The 19,325-nt window shown below is 52.8% G+C and overlaps 1 protein-coding gene across 2 annotated transcripts; it reads left to right on the forward strand.

Annotated features, from left to right (window-relative positions):
• The first annotated feature begins 1,263 nt into the window (after window positions 1–1,263).
• LOC112665324 (synaptosomal-associated protein 47-like) lies at window positions 1,264–17,372 on the forward strand. Of its 2 annotated transcripts, none has more exons than XM_049093446.1 (4): window positions 1,264–1,419; window positions 5,949–6,073; window positions 16,434–16,597; window positions 17,122–17,372. In XM_049093446.1, the coding sequence occupies exons 1-3, from the start codon at window positions 1,377–1,379 to the stop codon at window positions 16,578–16,580; spliced, it is 315 nt and encodes a 104-aa protein (XP_048949403.1). In that variant the 5' UTR covers window positions 1,264–1,376; the 3' UTR covers window positions 16,581–16,597; window positions 17,122–17,372. The 2 variants fall into 2 exon arrangements, with proteins under 2 accessions (XP_048949403.1, XP_025310759.1); XM_025454974.3 differs by lacking the exon at window positions 1,264–1,419 and adding an exon at window positions 2,750–4,814.
• The last annotated feature ends 1,953 nt before the right edge of the window (window positions 17,373–19,325 follow it).

A 19,325-nucleotide genomic window follows, 5' to 3' on the forward strand; every position in this document is an offset into this window, starting at 1 on the left:
GCCTGCCCTGGCAGGCATCCAGTCCCTCCACCCCTGACCTCAGCCTCAATCAGGGTCATCTCAGCCTGCCTTCTGGGTACCTGTTTAAGAAATCAGAATCTCTGAGAACTGCAGCATAGTTTTTGTAGGTTTGCAGGCCTCCCCTAGTGGGGAGTGTGTGGCATTGGGCGTGGCCCTGGAGGTTGAGAGAGTCCCAGGTCCAAGCCCCAGCCTTGCCTGGGGCAGCCTGGGGTCATCTGACTTGTCAGTTTGCCATCCAGATGGTGTCAGGTAGCATCTCGCTGGTGCCTTTATTTTCATGTCTATCATTGATTGTGATGTGGAACATCTGACGCTCCTTATTTGCTTTCTGGCTTCACACATTTTTCTCTGTGGATTGTGTGGCTTTGTTGTTGTTGTTGTTGTTGTTGTTGTTTTCCACTGTGCTGTTTATTTTTTGTGATTTGTAGGAGCTCCTCACATGTAGGTTTGCATCCTTTCTTGGCTCTAGAGGCTACCAGTACCTCTGCCAGACCGTCATTCTCCGTTACAGAAATCCTTAATTTTGCTATGGTCTAATCTAGCATTTTTCCTATTAAGTTTGTTTTAGAGCCCAGCTAAAGAAATCCCAAAGTCATAAAATACCATATTTCTTAATGCTAGCATTATAGGTGACCTGTGTCTGCATTATAATGATTTTTCTAACAGCCTAGTAGTCTCTTCTTATTAACTTTGATTGCCGGACATCTGTTACAGTTAGAGAAGTGTTTGTTACGGTTCTGGTTTCTTTTTGCTCTGAAGTGATTGATTTCAGCACTAATATGTAACCTGTTTCCCTAACACATGAACATTTCTAGATGGCTTCAAGTTTCAAAAGAAATATACCTGAAGATAGATCTGGTCCCATAAGCACCAAAATGTAAAAACTTCATTTAAAAACTTATTTCCTTAGCATTTCCAGATTTTTCTTTGGCCCCTCTCTCAAGGCAGGACTGAGAAGGGTGGGCAATGCCACGAGCCTAAGACTCTGAGCAGGTCAGGCCGTTGGCCACCCCTTGCCCCCACACTGCTGTTTTCCTGTGGGAGGGGCCAGGCAGTGGGAGGAAGAGACTCAGGGCTTCTGGGTCCCAATGCAGAGTGCCTCCAGCCATTGCTTCTGCTGCTGCTGAACCAGAACTCCCTGCGCCAGGCGTAGTGCCAGGCACCCACAGTCCCTGTTCTCATGGAGCTCCGCCTGGTGGTTTCAGAGAAGGGGCATGGCACAGAATGTCCCATGTAGGGGGCAGCTGTGAGCACACGTGGCACAGAGTGTGGCACTGTGCAGGGGAGAAGAGGCTTGCTGGGCCCTGACCCCACGTGTCCAGGTGCAGACAGGGCTGGAGGGGAAAAGGAGGTGCATGCCAGGGCCTCTGTGGCCGTCGTCTGGCTGCAGGAAGCTAGGTGAGTACAGACTCCGCAGGGCCCGCCCTCAGGAAGGGTACAGGCCAAGGCTGCTGACCACAGGCCGAATGTCTTCTTCCTCAGGGAAGCCACAGACAGTTTCCCTCACCTAAAGTCAGCTGGGGCTGGGCCTCCACCACCTCTGCAGACACCTTCCCAGCAACACCTAGATTCGGGGTGGCTCGCATGACGGGGTGTGTGGCCTCGCCTGTCACAGTCAGGGACTGTGTGTGTGGAATGAGTGGAACCACAACCAGGATGACATATGGGTTTTCATCCTGCGCTCAGCCCACTTCAGCCTCTGGCTGGGTTCCCGCAGGAGGTCTGCGTCTGCACGGAGCAAGAGGGGCCGTCCTCCCGTGGTGAGGCCACCCCATCCCAAGGAGTTTATGCAGAGGGGAGCTGGGGAAGAGGCCAGCATGTGGGCTTGTGAGCAGCACCATGTCTGGCTTGCTGGGACCTCTGCAGGAGGCCTGGGCAGCCCTCTCTGTCGCCCCTGATGGTGTTTGCCAGCACCTGTGTTTTCACTGTCCCAGGGTGGAAAGTACAGAAGCAGTGGAGGTGGAAACCATGACTTGACATCTCAGAAATGTACTCCTCTTCTCCAGGAGCAGTGTTGGTAGAACGGGTGACCAGCAGGTGGCAGCGTCACCACAGCACCCATGTTTGCCTGGAGTCCCTGTCTGGAAGAACTTTCCAGAGACCTCCAGTCATGTGAAGTGCCGGTGGCCCAGCCAGCAGCCAGCCACAGCGGTCTCCTGGGCTTCGGGGGTGGGGAATGACACAGGGAATGCCCCCTGGGGCGAAGCCATGCAGAGTCCATGTGTGTTCACACAGCATCTTTAAAGGACTCTTTACGTCCTGGAGTATTTCAGACATGAGGAGGAGCTAGGAGGCTGGTACAGACCCCGATATTCCCCTGCCTTGCCATTCTCATCGTCACAGCGCACACGCATGTGTGCATACAGCATCACTCTGTGAAGTCTCAGTTCTGTCCAGGTTCTCTCGCACTCACTGTCCAGAACCGCATCTGGAACCCTCGTGCTGGGGGGCGACTCCCTGGGCCCCCCTGGCCCTGACGGTCTTGACGGCCTGTAGGAGTGCTGCCGAGGTTTCCTATGTCTCCCAGTTGTGCTTCACCCGTGTTTTCTCAGGGTCCTGGGGTAATGGGTTTCAGGAAGATGACTTCAGAGCATAGCCCACGCGTGGCCTTTTATCTTTTTGGTACTTATTTTTGTCTCTGTTGTTTGCTGACTGCCATATGCTGAGAGAAGCCTTCTCTGGCCCCCTGATTAAGAGACCTCCAGTTACCTGCCCTACACTTGCTCTCGGCACTGCTACCCTCTGGTTGGCTGTTGTGCTTTCACACTGGGGCATGCGCTCTGTCCTCACCAGACACAAGTTGTCTCTTCATGACCACGTCTCCAGCACCCAGAAGAGGCCCGGGCATCCAGGGCCACACGTCTGTGAGACAGTAATACATGTCTGGGGCACTGATACCCAGTGCAGGACTACTCATTGAAGACTTGGGCTTCAGACAGTGGAGTTCAGTGCCAGGACGTGGCACCACACTGACCACAGGCACACCCCCCACCCGCATGGTCACTAGGACGCAGGCACCACGCTGACCACTCGCAGACCTCCATTGGGTACTTAGAAATGGGCACCCCTTGACCCCAGCCGACCCCCTGGGAGCTGTGTGGCTCTCACACACTTGATCTCTTTCCAGGAGCCCCAGGTCCACGCTGTGCACTGTGTAGGTTTGAACATTTGCCAGTAAGTGGCTTTGGCTGTAGGCAGTTGGGATTGCTTACTCGCTCTCCGTTTCAGCTCTCAGCTCTGTGAAGGGCGTGGGCATTTTGTGATGTTTGTAGGGCTTCCCACCCCAGTTGTGTATGCTTCTGGGGCTGTCCCTGTGTAGAGTAGGTGTTTCCTTCCCTGTGTCACTGATGAGGCTTTTGGGTCCCAGGGACAAGGAGGAAAATCTGCCCGTGGCCAGATGGGCTTGGAGGGGTTCTTCTGTTCTTGGGGCAGGGCCGGTGGTTCTTGCTCTGAATCCCCAGTGAGGCCGGGATCTGAGGCCAGGGTCTGCGTCTGTACGTCAGGGGGCTGGAGTCCGCAGCTGCCCATACCAGCCCAGCTGTCGTTCCTGGAAAGTGAAATCATCCCTAAGTTCCCTTGAAGCTGGAACAATTTGTGCTGATTTTGTTTAACTGTGGTAAGTGATGACTTTAGAGGCAGAACCATTGTATACTGAAGTTGATTCTTTTTCGAAGATATTTCAAGGCATTGAAGAAACTGAGTCAGTGGGTCAGGGCTCAACACAGAGCACCCAGGGTGCCGAGCTCTGTGCTAGGCGTGATCCTGCTGACCCTGCAACATGTCATAACCGACACCCCTGACTTAGTGTGTTCCGTACTGAGAAATTCGCTATTTTGGCTTTCTAGTTAAGTAAAACCCCGTTTGTTTAACATTTAAAAAATGTCAGTATGTCCCTCCCGAACATAGGGGTATTGGAATGGAAACCAGAGCGGTGCTGAAGGAGCACAAGGGTGGGCGCTGGCGTCAGAGAAGCTGTGGGGTGCAACACGTTGATACCAAAGCTGTGCAAGCTAAATGATGCCAGGACATGTGAGCGAAAGTTGCTGCTGATGGAATGGCAGAGTGGAGGACATCCGTGTATGTGATGTATTCCGGGGGGCGGGGTGCAGAGTGGGCAGAGCCAGTTGGCTGGGGACAGCGTGCCAGGGTGGTAGAACAGGAGTCCACGAGACAGTGGAGTGGAGTGGACACCAAGGAAGGAGGAGGTTCTGGGCTGAGTGAGGAGACCACTGTTTGTCATCACATCAGCACCAATGACTTGCTAACGTGTGCATGGATTGGCCTGTAAGACTAATAATAGCTGGTGGCACATGTTTGCTATTTCTGCCGTCATAGCTTCCAGCTAGCTCTGACGGCTTCTACTGCAGGCGGAACTTCTGCGGTACCTTTCCTTATGTAACATTTTAGTTGTGACACTTTAGATCACGTAAGGCCAAACAGTTGCATGCTGTGGAAAGTTCCTTACTAATTAAATCCCTTAGAAGCTGGAATAGGATGAGACTTTGGAGATTTTAGAACACAGGTTGTGAGATCAGTTTGATTGGTTGCAACCAGCTTTTATTGTTTTTGAAGAATGAACGAGAAAAGCAGACATCTGTGTGCATGGTATACAGTAAGGGCTTTGGTAAGACAGGTAGGGCTCCTGGATGCAGCTGCGGGTGTGGCGGGTCTCCGTGGGGTGCAGTCCTCACAGGCGCTCTGCGTGGGTGCCCGCCCACTGCTTCCCGAATGCTCTCCTCTGCAGGACCTTGAGAAGCCTCTCTCGTCCCCACAGCAGCCTGCGTTTATCCTGGGTGAGGCCACGCTCCCTTTGCTTAGCCAGGCACCCCTTGGGGAGTATCACTTCGTAAGGATTACTTCGAGGACTGAGAAGAGAGGGTATTTCTGTATGTGTTGGAGGTGGCTGGTCTGTGCCCCAGAAGGAGGGGCTTGTGCAGTTGGTATATGCTGGGGATGGCTAGCTGGGCCCCTTCCCTTCCTGACAGTGCATTCATCAGGCTGCTCTGCTCGAAGGAGCCTCTGCTCACCGCCTCCAGGGTCCCCACGTCCAGGATCCTGTTGGCCCTTCTGTGCCTCCTGTTCCACAGAAGCGGAGACGCGTTCTGAGGAGTTGGTGCTGGCATCCAAACAGTGGATTCTCATCCAAATGCTGTCTGCTTTCCAGCATCCTGATACATGAACGTGACCATGCTGTGTATCCGAGGGGCCTTGTAATATGGGGAAGAACAGGCAGTAGACCTAACTGATGCCCTTCCCTGGACCCTGTGGTGCCAGGGTTTGGTGAATGTCAGCTCTCTAAATAAAGGACGGTGGCATGCAGTGGGGGGCATGCAGGGCCTCTTGAATATCACTGCATCTCCAGGCTGCCCTTCTGCTCTTCCAGGAGCCTGCCCAGGTGCGGGTGCTGGGAACACCCCTGAGCAGGGCCCAGCCACGTTTAGCACTCTGACTCACCCCCCCACCCCCACCCCAAAGTGGCCACACCACCAGCTTTGCTTGGCCGAGCCAGCCGGCCATTTCCTGTGCTCTGGGGAACCGCAGCGCTCTGTGGGCTGACGAGATGGTGCCGCAGTTTCCAGGACCATGTTTTATGTGCGTTTCACCAGGTTCCGCAAGTGGCCTGTTGGATACTCCCCATGTGTAGCCCTTTCCTGAGAGACCAAATACACAGCCAGACCTGGGACATTGTCAGTGGTGCACTCTCTAACCAGAGCAGGGTAAGGAGGCAGCTTGGGCCAGGGTCCCAGTGAGCCCAGGCAGCCCCCAGCCCAGCTCCACACAGCAGAGCTCAGGAAGATGGACCCACCACAGCTGCCAGCCCAGAGAGAGCTGATGGTCTTAAACATCACTCCCTGTGAGGTTCTGCATGTTCGTGCGTTGTTCGCACCTCCTGGAAGATGTCACTGCTGTTTGACTTTCCATTCCAGCGTCTGGACTGATGGACCGTGCCATGCCCCACGAGCCCTGCTCAGGGAGCCAGGAGGGCCCGTCACTTCAGCTGCAGAGGAGCGAGCCGCTCGTCTCTGAGGGGGACGCCCAGGAACTGAGACAGGTAATGTGCACTCCCGGCACCACGTGGTCCCTGCATGTGACATGCTTCCTCTGCCTGCCCATAGCTCCTCGCTGGGTGATGCTGGCCTCTCTTCTGCAGGGGCCTGTCACTGTGCCCCCGAGCTCTGTCTGCTCCAGTAGCTGGAGAAAGGAAAGAGCGGTGCCCATTCTGAGTCCCTGTGTTCCGTGGCACACAGACACTCCGTGCGCACAGCCCGCCTGCTGGCTGCTCTGCCTGTTGTACATGTACACGTGCAAGTATACATGTGGGCTGTGTGTGTGTGCAGGATATGCAAGCTCATATGGGCTTTCTGTGCATATACATGCGTGCATATGTGTGGTACATGTACTCGTGTGTACATGTGTGTGCTGTGCGTGTGGTGCCCTGTATGTGTTATGAGATGTACTGTGCCTGAGATGTGTACATGAGATGTACATGTACTGTGTATGTGCTATGAGACCCATCTGTGTACATTTGTGTGTTGTGACTTATAAGTGCATTTTATGTACATGTGCTCTGTGTACATGTACTGTGTGTTCATGTGTGCTATGATACCATCCATGTATACACGTGTGTGCTATTGGTGTGCTTATCTATGTCTTCATGTGTGCGTGTATTCTGCATGTATCTATGTGTCTGCTGGTGTGTGAATGTACTGGGTGTCCCAGTGTGTGCATGTACTGTGTGTATGTATGTTGTGTGTGCCACGTGTGCATGTTTTTCTGTGTGTGTGTGTGTTGTGTCTATGTGCCATGTGTGCATGTACTGTGTTTGTGTGTGCCGTGTGTGTACTGTGCTTGTCTGAGCATGTCTGTGTGCATATCCTGTGCATGTTTGTGTGCTGTTTGCATGTGTCTGTGCATGCCTGCATCTGTGTCTTGTGCATGTGTGTGCTGTGTGTACATGTCTATGCATCTGTGTGCACGTCCTATGTGTGTGTCTGTGTGCAGTGTTTGCGTGTCTGCATTTCTGTGTGTGCCTGTCCTGTGCGTGTGTCTATGTGCTGTGTGTGCATGTCTGCGTGTGTGCATGTCTGCATGTGCACATCCTGTGCATGTGTCTGTGTGCTGTGTGTGCGTGTGTCTGTGTGTGTCTGTACATGTCAACGTGTGCATGACTCCACAGGTGCACATACAACTGAGAGTACTCACTCATCCCAATGCTCTCAAGGGCTTGCCACCAGATTCTTGCCACTTTTTGTCCGGGAAGTAGAAATTTAAACAACATTTGCTAGAAATACTTTTAAATTGTCTTCCTGTGTTATTGCTGGACAGTACAGTGTTTTTTCCTTTTATTTTTGAGTAGTTTTGAAGCAGATACCGAGTGTCACCTTGTTCATCAGCATCTCAGTGCACTTCTTTAGAACATAAAAGCTGTTAAAAGCCCTCATGCTATGCTGCGCTAGCCTTGGTTTGTCAGAATCCATTGTCTCATTCAGGGAGATGTGCTTGTTGGTTTGTGAGAGAGAGAATGTGTGTGTGTGTGTGTGTGTGTGTGTGTGTGTGTGTGTGTGTTCAGCTCACAACCGTATGAGGCCTGTTCCAGCTGCTCAGCAAAGTGCTTCTCACTACATAGCTTCCCTCTGTCCTTTCCGTTACCTTCACAGTCTTTTTGTAGCAAAAACTCAGTTGTTTCTCTGTGGAGATTTTGGTTTGCTTCTTCCTGACTCAGTTTCCCTGGTTCATAGCTCGAAATTTAGTCATATCCAGGCTCTGGTCTAAAGAGGTTGTGTCATCCCTGGCACCACACACTTCCACCAGGGCACATAGGAAGACCATTTGTCTTTCAAACCTGTTTTTAAAGAAAAAGGCTGGGATCCCTGGGTGGCGCAGCGGTTTGGCGCCTGCCTTTGGCCCAGGGCGCGATCCTGGAGACCCGGGATCGAATCCCACGTCGGGCTCCCGGTGCATGGAGCCTGCTTCTCCCTCTGCCTATGTCTTTGCCTCTCTCTCTCTCTCTCTCTCTCTCTGTGTGTGTGACTATCATAAATAATAAATAAAATTTAAAAAAAAATTTAAAAAAAAAAATAAAATAAAAAGAATTTAAAAAAATAAAAAAATAAAAAAAATAAAGAAAAAGGCTTACTGACATGTCAGCCTAGGCATAGCCTCCTTTAAACTTGGCCATTTCCTTTCTGGAAAAAAAGTGCTCATCTTTGCTATGGGATATTTTAAATATGCATGATTTGTCACTCTTTCCCTGGGTCTAACTTAGTCACTTTGAGTAATGACCACGGAAATGCTGCTTTCTAGCTGCGACCAGCAAATGCTGCAGGTTACCGACTGAGGTTTTTGATGCACATATTGACTCCAGAATATGGCTTCAGGACTTGAGAAACCCCCATCCTATAAGGAAACACTCCCATTCTCTTGAGAATGGATGCGAGCCCACACACCTCAGGCTGCTGGGATCTGAGACCCTTCTCCCACCCTCGTGTGAAGCTGTCCTGCCGCTGTGTCAAGACCAAGACAGGGACACAGCTTTTTGATGGGAAATGTAGGGATTTTATGTTAATTCTGGTGATGGCCATGTAGTGTGAGAAGGCCCTTCCAGTTTCACACCAGCAGCCTCTGCCCTAGAAGCCAAGATGGTAGAGGTCATGATGAAGATGCCAGCAGCTGGGAATGGAATGAGCTTCCTCACCCACCTTCCACGTGAGAGCATGTCTGTGGGGTTGGTCCTGAGCATCATCAGCAGCTTAGTGAGCCCTGTGGTGTCCGTGCTGGGAACAGCAGCTGCTGTGCTGAGTCAGGACGTTGGCCACAGGGTGGGGACGTGGTGACCCTTGAGTGGTGAGCCTGGGGAGAGCCGCTGCGGAAGAGCAGGGCTTCACACCAGCCACCGGTCCTCCTCCCTGCAGGCACCCTGGGTCCACCAGAGAACGTTTTCTGGAGGTAAAACACATGTTTCCTATTTAGAGAATTCTTAGCTGTGTAGCTGAAGCCCCAGCGTAAGTAGGAATGAGGTAAATTTCTGGGGAAAACAGAAATGCGAGAACCACTCCTCCCGTTCAGCTGTGGTTTCTGTGGCAGATGCGATTACCGTCCTTACGTGGAAATGGGTCTCGGTGACTTAGCCCACAGTGGATGCTGAGAGACGCGGCTGGTGTGGTTGCCCCAGGACAGAAGGGTTCTGCACCCTGTGCCAACTACCACTGCACGTGGGCCCCGGAGCAGCCCTCACTGCGGCGTCCACTGTCCATGGGGAGGGCCTGTGGTGGCAGCAGCCAGGCCAGGAAGCAGATTCACTGGGATAGGTTTGGCAGAGCGCCCTGAACCGTGGCTCCCATCTGAGGTGCTGACCTCTCCTCGCTCGAGCTGCTGCTTGTTTGTCACCAGATCTGTGTCCACTGCCAGGTCCATGCAGTTTGAGGTTCCGTCAGTCACCCTGCTCCCCAGACTGTCCATCCTGACCTTTCCCCCCTCTCCCCACCCAAGACCAGGATGAATAGTGAGCACTGCCAAGGGGCTCCCCTTAGGGGCTGCTGACCTTTTCCATAGTGGGGGTGCGGCGTGTGGACTGGGGCGCAGGTCACGGTTCCCACAGCAGGGGGTGCAGTGTGTGAACTGGGTGGGACTTAGGTCACGGTTCCCACAGCAGGGGGGTGCAGCATGTGGACCGCGGTTCCCACAGTGGGAGTACCCTGTGTGGACTGGGGTGCAGGTCACGGTTCCCACAGTGGGGGTGCCCCGTGTGGACTGGGGCACAGGTCACGGTTCCCACAGTGGGGGTGCCCCGTGTGGACTGGGGCACAGGTTACAGTTCCCACAGCAGGGCGTGCAGAGTGTGGACTGGGGTGCAGGTCAGGGTTCCCACAGCGGGGGGGTTATATGCTATTGTTTTCCTGGCTTGATACCAGTGCAAACACTGGCCATCACTTAGGCCCAGTTGGGCATCTGTTACTTTGTAAATTATTAACAAAGCTTCCTGAATACATCAAGCCTATGTCATCTGTTAAACCAGCAGAAGGGACTTGGTACCAGGAAAGAGGTGCTGAGTAACTTCTCACATCCATGGCAGGTGACATTTCGGGGAGCAAACGTCTATCAGGGGACCTGCCCTAGCTGGGCCGTCTGGTCCTGGCACTGGTGCGGCCCTGCTCTTGGCCCCACAGTCCCGGGTGGGCTGCACGCCTGCCCTGGCTCTGGCCCCCGCCTCTGGACAGCAAGGGCTCTGGGCAGGAGGGACCCTAGAACCCTCCACCTGCTGCACAAATGAGCACAGTGACAGGAAAGCTGACTCACAGGAGAATGTCATGCCCCACCTTATGTATTATCCATGGGTTTTCTGTACACTCTGCTGGTGAACTGCATCACTGGCAAACATGAGCTGCCACTGTGGACCCCCTCCCCAGCCTCTCTGTGGCTTCACGTGCCCTTCGTGCTCTCCTCTGGGATCCTAGACAGCCCATTGCGCTCTCACACGTTGGCTGTGGCCCCAGTCAAGAGCTGGCCCATGCTGTCTGTGGCAGTGGTGGCTCAGGTGGGGCTGGCAGGGCCCCTCACCCGCACTCAGAAAGGACAGACCTGGGCGGTGCAGATGCTTTCTGCCCCCTCCGCTGTCTCGGAAACATGAACAGGGCGGGAATGCCGGATAAGGAACCCGGGGTCTTGTCCATTGACAGGATTCCAGACGTGCCAGCGTCTGAGTGAGCATCTCCCAGGGCAGCTGCTGTGCTGTGCAGACAGAGGAGCACCAGGGCCAGGGGCAGACGACGCTTTCCCGTCTTCTCAGTCAGCCTAGACATGCCCCTGCCGTGTTAGGGGGTTTGGTCGTTTATTACTGAGTTGCCTGGCTGTTTTTTATTGTAGGGAATGTATATGGTGTAAACGTTGCCATCTCGCCCACTCTCAGTGTGTAGTTCAGTGGCACTGATCATGCGCAGAGTGCCCTGCAGTGCCACTGCCCCCAGACAGTCCCCTGCAGCGCCAGCCCCGTGCTGGCCCCTCCAGTCCTTGCTCTGTCATGTGTGTGTCCTTCCATGCTGGCCCCCCTCGCTTTGCACTGTGTTTTCAGAGCTCATCTGTGTTTCCTTTTCACAGCTGAGTGGATGGCCGACAGTTTGTGTGTCCATTCATCTGTGCCTGCAGTACGTGGTGCTGCTCTGAACATTCACACAAGAATCTGTGTGGGTCTGTGTCTGCTCCTTGGGGGCATATGCTAGCTAGGCGTGCAATTGCTCGGTCACGGGATAATTCTAGGTGTAGATTTTTGATGAGCTGCCAAACTCTTTTCCATAACGGCCATACCATTTTATGCTCCTGACGGCACGGATGTGGGGAAGTGAGTCCTCTAGCTTCATTCTTCTTTTTCAGGATTGCTCTGGCTCTTCAGGGCTCCATGCAATTCCATATGGATTTGAGCATCCGTTTTTCTGTTTCTGGGGGAATAAAAGGCTGCTGGAAATTTGATACTGCATTGAATGTGTAGGTAACTTAGGGGCGTCTTGTTGTCCTGCCATCCAGGAGCACAGCACATCCCTCATTATTTAGGTTGTCTTTAATTTCTTTCAATGCGATGTGTGGGTTTTAGGCCTTTACCTCTATTTGCTTGTGTTCTGGGCTGAGCCCTATTTGGATCCCATCGTGACCTGATAGTGGGCTGGTTTCCAGGGTCCCCCTACAGCACTGTGGGTCCTCACGTGCATGTGCCCTGACTGGACCTTGAGTTAGAGAGGCCCCTGGAGGCTGATCAGCCAACTGTGAGTGAGGGCTCTCAGGGTCTCGCAGTTAGGCTGCAGATCTTGAGGTAGGGACCGTGGTGGGGGCCTCCCTAGAAAAGAATCCTGTGCTGCTATCCACAGATAGCCCTTGGGGCCTCAAGGAATGCAGCAGAAGGGACAGGGTGGGACGTGGGGGTGGTCTGTATGTGCTGAATGTGACAGATTGTAGCCTAGAATGTTCTTTACAGCCTCCAGAGCTTTGGCTGTGCTGGAAGCCAATTTTTCCCTCTTTACCTTCTCTATAGCATATTAATGGCCCCAACTGGAAGAACTATTTGGAGTTGCAGACAGCTTGATTTATCCCAGCTCTGTTCTTAAATGGTTGCTAATTTCTCACTGCAAGAAAATTCACAGTTTTTCAGTGAGTCAGCTTAATAACAAGATCAGGGCAGACAGTCTAGCTAATACTAACCTCACTTTAGGTGCTTCGTATTAATACAGTAATACTCAGAATCCTGGAGCTTTATCATGAAGAACAACCAAACATTCTTTTCTTTCAGACCCTACATGAGGCCACCAGTACATAAAAGATGTTTTGGACACATCAAGGCCCATGCTTCCGTGCACCGCCACTCCCCTGCTGCCATTATGCAGTGATTCCACAAGGCTGGGCGCCCTGGGGTCCTGGTGGCACAGCTCGCAGCAGAGCTGGGCCTCCGACCCCCTGCTTCCCACATCTTGATGGCTGCTGTGAGGTGCATACATGGAGATGCATCTGCTTTGGTCAGCGGACCTCCTCTGCTGGATGAGCTGTTTTTCCGTTTTTATAAACAAGGTGGAAACATGTCCGTCTCTGCTCGTATCTGTGCTGCTGTCCCAAGATCTGTGGTGCCAGGAGGTAGAAGCTGTCAGGGCATGTGGCCAGAGCAGAGGAGAACGTAGTGATGTCTGCTGTGTCCTGGGGAGCACGTGGTGCCTCCTACTGCCAGCCCGGGTCACGGACACACCTGCACCCTGCCCGTGGAGAACGGAGCTTGCTGTGCAGACACAGTTGAGCACCTCTGCCCCTCCGGGCTGCAGATCGCTGAGTATTCCGGACCATGCCGGCACACATTTGTGTCTCACCTGTGCCTGTGTATTTCTTTGGAGTTTATAAAAGTCACTTTCTCCTCAGTTGGACAGTTTCTGTGTCGGGTGGACGTGCTTGCAGAGATGGCTGGTCACCGGGCTGACTTACTGGTGTGGCAGGGGCTTGAGGCAGAGCCCAGGGACAGCCAGCTGATAGTTCAGAGGCTGGCGGCAAGACACACCGATGACTAGACAGCTTGTCATCCTGGGCCGCAGAAGTAACAACTGTGTGAAGGTCTGGCCAGACTTCCTGTTCCCCATTCTTTCCACCCCGTGTTATATGGCATGCACATGATGGCATTTAATTTCTCTCATTCATTCCTTAAAGAGAAAAACACTGGACCAGGACTTGAGGTTCCTACTTTGAAGACTTGCTCGGTGATTTTCTTTGCAGACTTGGTAGCTACGCAGATCACACGTGTTTTTGTAGTATTCATTTCAAGCGCAGTTTTGGCGGGTCAGCCGGGCTCTCCACAGGCCACAGAGGAGGGGTCTCGGTGAGACATTTTCAGAATCAGACAGTTCAACAGGAACGAGCCCGTGTTTACACAATAGACTCCATAAAATGCTCAACTTGCATAGGCACATCAGTTGGTCTTGCTCACGAAGTAAGTTGTGTGTCTGTTATCTCTGCATAGGAGGCACAGACTCCTCCCGCTGCTGCTGCCATGATAGGGAGGGGAGATGCCCACACAGGGGCTGGCATGGGGGACGGTGCTCAGGGGGAGGGTGTGGAGATGTGCTGTGAGGATACCACTCAGCAGTTTGCTACAACTTCACATAATAGAAGACCATATCTTGTTAATAATTCGTTATATTGATTCTATGTTGAAATGATAATATTTTTATTGAATTGAGTTAAACAGGATGCGTTCAAATTAATAGCACCATTTTTTATAGGGCACCTGAATGGCTCAGTTGGAGGAGCCTGTGACTCTTGATCTTGGGGTCGTGAATTCAAGCCACATATCAGGATGTAGAGATTACTTAAATTAAAAAATGCTTACTGTTTCTACTGTTGAAAATGTGAGCATTAAAAAATTTAAAGTCACAGGTGTGGCCCTCCTTATGTGGGACCTTTGCCATAGCGTCTCAGGGCTCCAAGAGCAGGCCTGGGGCTGGTGCCCTCCTCTCACGGCTCTTTGAATGGCTTGCTGATCCCTGGCAAGGGCCCTTTTGCCTTTCTAAGGAATGTGTGGAGTTCCTGTCAGTGTCACTGGTACTGTGACACCTGTCGTCCACGAGCTCATCACACCAGGGCCACACAGTGCACACTCGCTGCAGAGCCCGGGGTCTTGCACATGTCTCTCAGCCCCGTGTGTGCAACAGTTAGTGCAAGGGTTCACAGAGACATTACATGCCCTCATTAGGGATGACTGTGGATGAGAAACCAGGAAACAGCTGCGTGGATATGCACTTCTACCCCCAGTGTCATGTCCCCAGGCCAGCGTATGGGTATGGGTATTCACACAGGTGCCACAGCATCACCAGCGGTGCTTGTCATCTAGGCTCAGGACAGGTTTTACTTTCTTCTCTGGCCCCATGTCCTGATTTTCTATCTGTGGTGTGAGTCTCGGAACAGGACAGGACAGTGGATGCCCCGCTCTGAAGGAAGCATCTGTTGCCTTGTGGCAAGGCTGCACCCGGCCATCCACACAGCTATGGTGGTGACTGCTCACAGTTCAGAGCCAGGTGGTTCTGAAGGACACTACATGGTTGACAAGGACATGGAGGTGGTGGACAGTGCATGTGGCCTCATTGCCCAGCACAAGGCAGGGGGGTGGAGGTACCACTCATGAGTGTGAAGTCAGGTATAACCAAACATGTGGCCAAGGCCAGTCTCCTCAGGGCCATAATGTGAATGTACCTGCTGGAGCAACCTCATTAGAACACTGAAAGTACAGGCCAACTGGGAGGGGTCATTGAGCAGAGAAGACAGAGCGCGAGGACCTGCCTCACACGGTGGTGATGGTGAGCAGCGACTGTTTATTATGCTGTTTGGGCCTCAGCCATATGAGGTCATAGGAACGCGATGGAAAAGACCTCCTGTATTAGGTCATCTAGCCCGTCCCTCAGAGCTGACTGACCCCACAGTATACTTTCCAGAGCTCCGTCCAATTTTTCCAGTGACTCAGCGGCTCCCAGAGGGTGCAAAAGGCTGGTGTCTGAGCCTGCGACCTTGGGTCAGGATTTGTTCCTCCGCGCCTAGACGGAGCTCCCAGGGATGATGCTTGTGTGCAGAGATATGGGGGGTAAGTCCTGCCTCTGTCAGGAGCGCCTGTGACTGCAGATGGCCCTAGCGCTCCTCACCACCGGGTCCCTCCTGCAGCGGAGCCCTTCCAGGACTTGGCGGGGGCGCCTCACATCCCACTTTATAGTTTTCACAGCTTGTTCACATTTGTGAGCTCATTGCAGCCTCACCATTCCTGAGGAAGGAGTTGATCTTACTACACTCCAAGCCACCTCCCTGCCTCCTCCCTTCCATTCCTCCTGTATCCGATGAAGCAGCTCTCTCACAGGGTGGGCAGCACAGGGTCACTTTGTGTGAATGCATAGGGAGTGTCACGCCTTCCCCTGGGGTGCTGTGTGGTCTCCATGATGACCGTAGGTCTCAGGCTGCAGTGTCCCTGGCTGTGCCTGCGACAGTGATCTCTGTGTGCGGCGTGGTGTGGTGCCAGTAAAGTTAGATCTGGGGCCCTTCTCATGCTCACCCAGGCTGCCCACACTGACATCCGTCCCTAAGGGACAGAGGCCTTTGACATGGGGAACAGGCCCCGGGCTCCTCTGATGATTCATGTTCTGCAGTTCCTTTGTCCTGACCTAACCAGTGATCTGAAACTTTCCCTAAAAGAGGTATTAACATTTATTGCAAGTAGTTGGTCATTAAGATCTCTCTTAAAATCTTTCCTTTTTGTTGTTACCTTGAGGATACTAAATTTTTAAATGCAGGCTCACCATGCATGTAGTTAAAGCACATTTCTCAATGCAAGTGGCCTCAGTAGGATTGCAGTAAAGTGGCTGCTCTTACCAGCGTATGAGACGTTTTGACATGTGACATGAGTCCCAAAGATGTTGGCCTCCCAGAGCCCTGGGGCCTATGCTTCCAGGCCAGCCCACCTCTTTTTACAGGGGCCCCACGGACTGTGCTTTGAGGCTGCTCCAGGCCTCGGGCTATTTGTATGTATCTGTGAAATGTTTCAAACAGGAAGAAAGGGATTTGGCTTAGTGGGTGCATACAGGTAATAGAGACAGTGGTTGGTCAGAGCCGGAGCCTGGTTGTGCCCTGAGCCAGCCCTCCCCTGCTATGTGGCTGGAACAGCAGTGCCCCGGGGCATCGTCAGGAGGGAGGGGGCTGGAGCTGGCCAGAGGGCAGGCTCCGCAGCCCTGGGGGTCAGTGCTGGTCAGCAGCAGAGCTGAGACCCAAACCCGGGATTGGAGGGCAGAGGGTTTGTCATCCCCACTGACTCACAGAATTTCCTAAGTACTGCAAAAGTGATGGAAAGAAATAGTGTCTATTTTTGAGAGCTTAAGAGAAGGCAGCCCCTCCTGCCATGTATGCTGCTCTTGCAGATCCTGAGGAAGCTGAAGAGTCTCGCACTGGACACTGAGACGGAGCTGGAGAGGCAGGATGACGTCCTGGACGGCATCACCGCAGCCATTGACCGGACCACCTTAACCATTGACAAGCATAACCAACGTACGAAGAAACTGACCTAGGACTGGAAAGCAGAGAGGTGACTGGTTCTGATGACAGTGGCTTCCCTGAGGACTTTGTCCTCAACACTTGCATGCTTCCTACATAAAAATCTGGGAAGTCGTCCCAGGGGCCAGTTAGTAGTTGGAGGCCCTGTGCCAGGAGCTGTGGGCTTGCCTCAGGGTACAGGGCTGCTGTGATGTGATTCCTGCCATAATGCAGGGAAGGGGGAGCTCCAGGAGAGGGAGGTCTGCCTGCAGATCCAGCAAGTCCCCCCAAGCCCCTGCCATGGTGGCCCTGCTCCCCCACTCCCCCCAGGCCCCAGGTCCCTGCTCCCCTGTTCCCCTACTCCCCACAGGCCCCAGCTCCCCTGCTCCCCCGTTCCCCTCAGGTCCCAGTTCCCTGCTCCCCCCAGGCCTCGGCTCCCCCTTCCTACTGGAGCCCTTCAGAGGGTCCACAGTAACAGGAAGGCTCTTACCCGCACAGCTGGCTGCACCCAGTGGCTGCTTTGCATGGCCAGCATCCCCACTAGCTGAATTTTCATTCTTTCTCTGTTCTTGCTAGGTGTAAAAGGGCAATTTAAAACTCTGTGAAAGAAATGTGCTGATTTTTGAATCTGCCTCACCTCTGTGGGCTGCTCTGCATGGGCCCCTCTCATGTCACTTCGTTCCATTCTTCTCTGGAAGACGGGCCTATGTCTTTTGCTTTACTGTGACCTCCAGTACGTCTGTAGGTCTTTCTGTGAACACCTAGAATATTCTTGTCCAGTTTGTAGCCAAGTGTGAAAATAATACATACTGCACCTCTTTTAAAAAGTGTTGATTTTTTTTTCTTTAACTGCTCTATTTCTATCCAGAAACAAAAGAGAAATCATGGTTTAGAATATATTTTGAAGATGTGCAGTCATGCTGCTTTTTGCTTAGTTTTGGGTGTCTTAGTGAAAGGGCCCCTCAGGGAAGGACGAGGCCAAAGTGGAGAAGTGGGAGACCCCTTCCCCTATCACAGCCAAATAGGCCACCTGCAGACTGCTTTGCAGTAGCATCCAGGAGGGCTGTGCACAGAGACGCCTTTAGGCCTTGCCAAGGTGTCCCTATCAGACTGCACGGCAGGCCCCGTGCTGACGTTCTGGGTCCTGGACGGTTTGAAGAGTGAGTGGGCAGGCACAGTGCTAGTTTTCTAGGGATGCTAATGAAATACCATAAATGAGGGTCTCGGGACACCAAGCTCTGTCCCCTCCCAGGTCTGGAGCCCAGGAGTCTGCAGTCAAGGTGTCGTGGCCGTGCTCTCCACCTGGAGGGGCCCCAGGCATTCTGGGCTCATGACCATGTCTCCCCAGTCTCTACCTCTGTCACCACATGGTCATCTCAAATCTCCTTTTCTCATAAGGACATCTGGCTCGCCCTGAGCCAGGATCAGCCTTTGCATCGTGTGACAATTTCCACTAAGGTCTCATTTCTGAGGTGTGGTGTGGATGTGAATTTTGGAGTGCTGTGACTTCTGGAAGCTGACCTGTTCGAGAAGACACAGGAAGGGGCATATGGATGGCCCAGTGGTTGAGCACCTGCCTTTGGCTCAGGTCATGATCCCGGGGTTCCAGGATCAAGTCCCGTATTCCCTCCAGCCTGCTTGTTCCTCTGCCTGTGTCTCTGCTTGTCTTCGTGTCTCTCATGAATAAATAAATAAAATCTTCAAAATATTTAAAAAATATTTAAAATCTTTAGAATCTTTAAAAAAAAAAAAGACACAAGAAGTAGCACTTCCAAAAAGTATCCTTCATAGGGGTCTTCTAATTCTTCACTTCTTGGTGAATTCTGTTCCTAGTCTCTAGCTGCATTATTTGGTCTGGACTTCCCAACCTCCGCTGCACCTGTCCCGTCAAGGTTTCTGACTGATGCTGGTGTGTGAGTGGTTGCTCCTGACTTTTCCTGGCAGGATGAGGATGGAGCTTTCAGAGCTCACAGCCACTCCAGAGATCTGAGCCCCATGCAGTTCTTCTGCTCATGCTCAGTGCTGAAGAGGGCAGGGAGGGCACAGCAGATGTGTAGATGTGTCAACAAGCACAGTCACTGAGAGGTTATGTACTGCCCAGAGGTGTTGGCTGGATGGTATCCTATGGAGTGAGGAAGAATGCTGGAGGAAAGGCAGCCCGTGCCCTGGGCCCAGGGCAAGTGCAGGTGGGCAGGCTGTGTGCCCAGAAGCTGCCACTTGTCACAGCACCCCAGGAGTGACATTCCCAGACATGGAGCATATGGTTCTGAGTGACAGCTGTGCTCTGGCCTTACACTAGGGACTCAGAAAATGCACACACGTGTGCCTACCCACATGTACGTGCATGCGTGCGTGTACACACACTGACCCCAGGCTCCTCAAAGTCTATGGGAAACATGCTTCTCAAGTATTTCTAAGGAGCAGGCAAAGCGAGGGCCGCAGACCCGTTGTCTTTCTCTCCACATCCCTGTGTGGAGAGCCCTGAGCAGCCAAGGGGAAATCAAACGTGCCCCACCCTTGATGCTGTTGTGAATCCCCAAGGGTGCTGATGCCTTTCTGATCCCCTGAGGGCCCTGAGGTCACCCCCTCCAGCTCCCCACCCCAGGTGCTCTAACTCTACCCCCCACTGCTCCCCACCCCAGGTGCTCTAACTGTATCTCTTACTACTCTTCCCTTTTGTGTATTCACTCCTCCTCGTACTACTCCCTAGTGTGGGTGGATGGGCTCTGCCTCTGCATTTTGGACTCTTGTAGAGAATGTAACTGGGAGTGCACACTGAG

This window comes from Canis lupus, chromosome 14 (genome assembly GCF_003254725.2).
Source record: "Canis lupus dingo isolate Sandy chromosome 14, ASM325472v2, whole genome shotgun sequence".
Taxonomy (NCBI): Eukaryota; Metazoa; Chordata; class Mammalia; order Carnivora; family Canidae; genus Canis; species Canis lupus.

Coding starts and splice junctions, on each gene's coding strand:
- LOC112665324 (XM_025454974.3), top strand. CDS start 4,595: ATGAACGAGAAAAGCAGACATCTGTGTGCATGGTATACAGTAAGGGCT. Junction 4,815..5,948: donor GCAGCCTGCGTTTATCCTGG/GTGAGGCCACGC, acceptor TTTCCATTCCAG/CGTCTGGACTGATGGACCGT. Junction 6,074..16,433: donor ACGCCCAGGAACTGAGACAG/GTAATGTGCACT, acceptor CTGCTCTTGCAG/ATCCTGAGGAAGCTGAAGAG.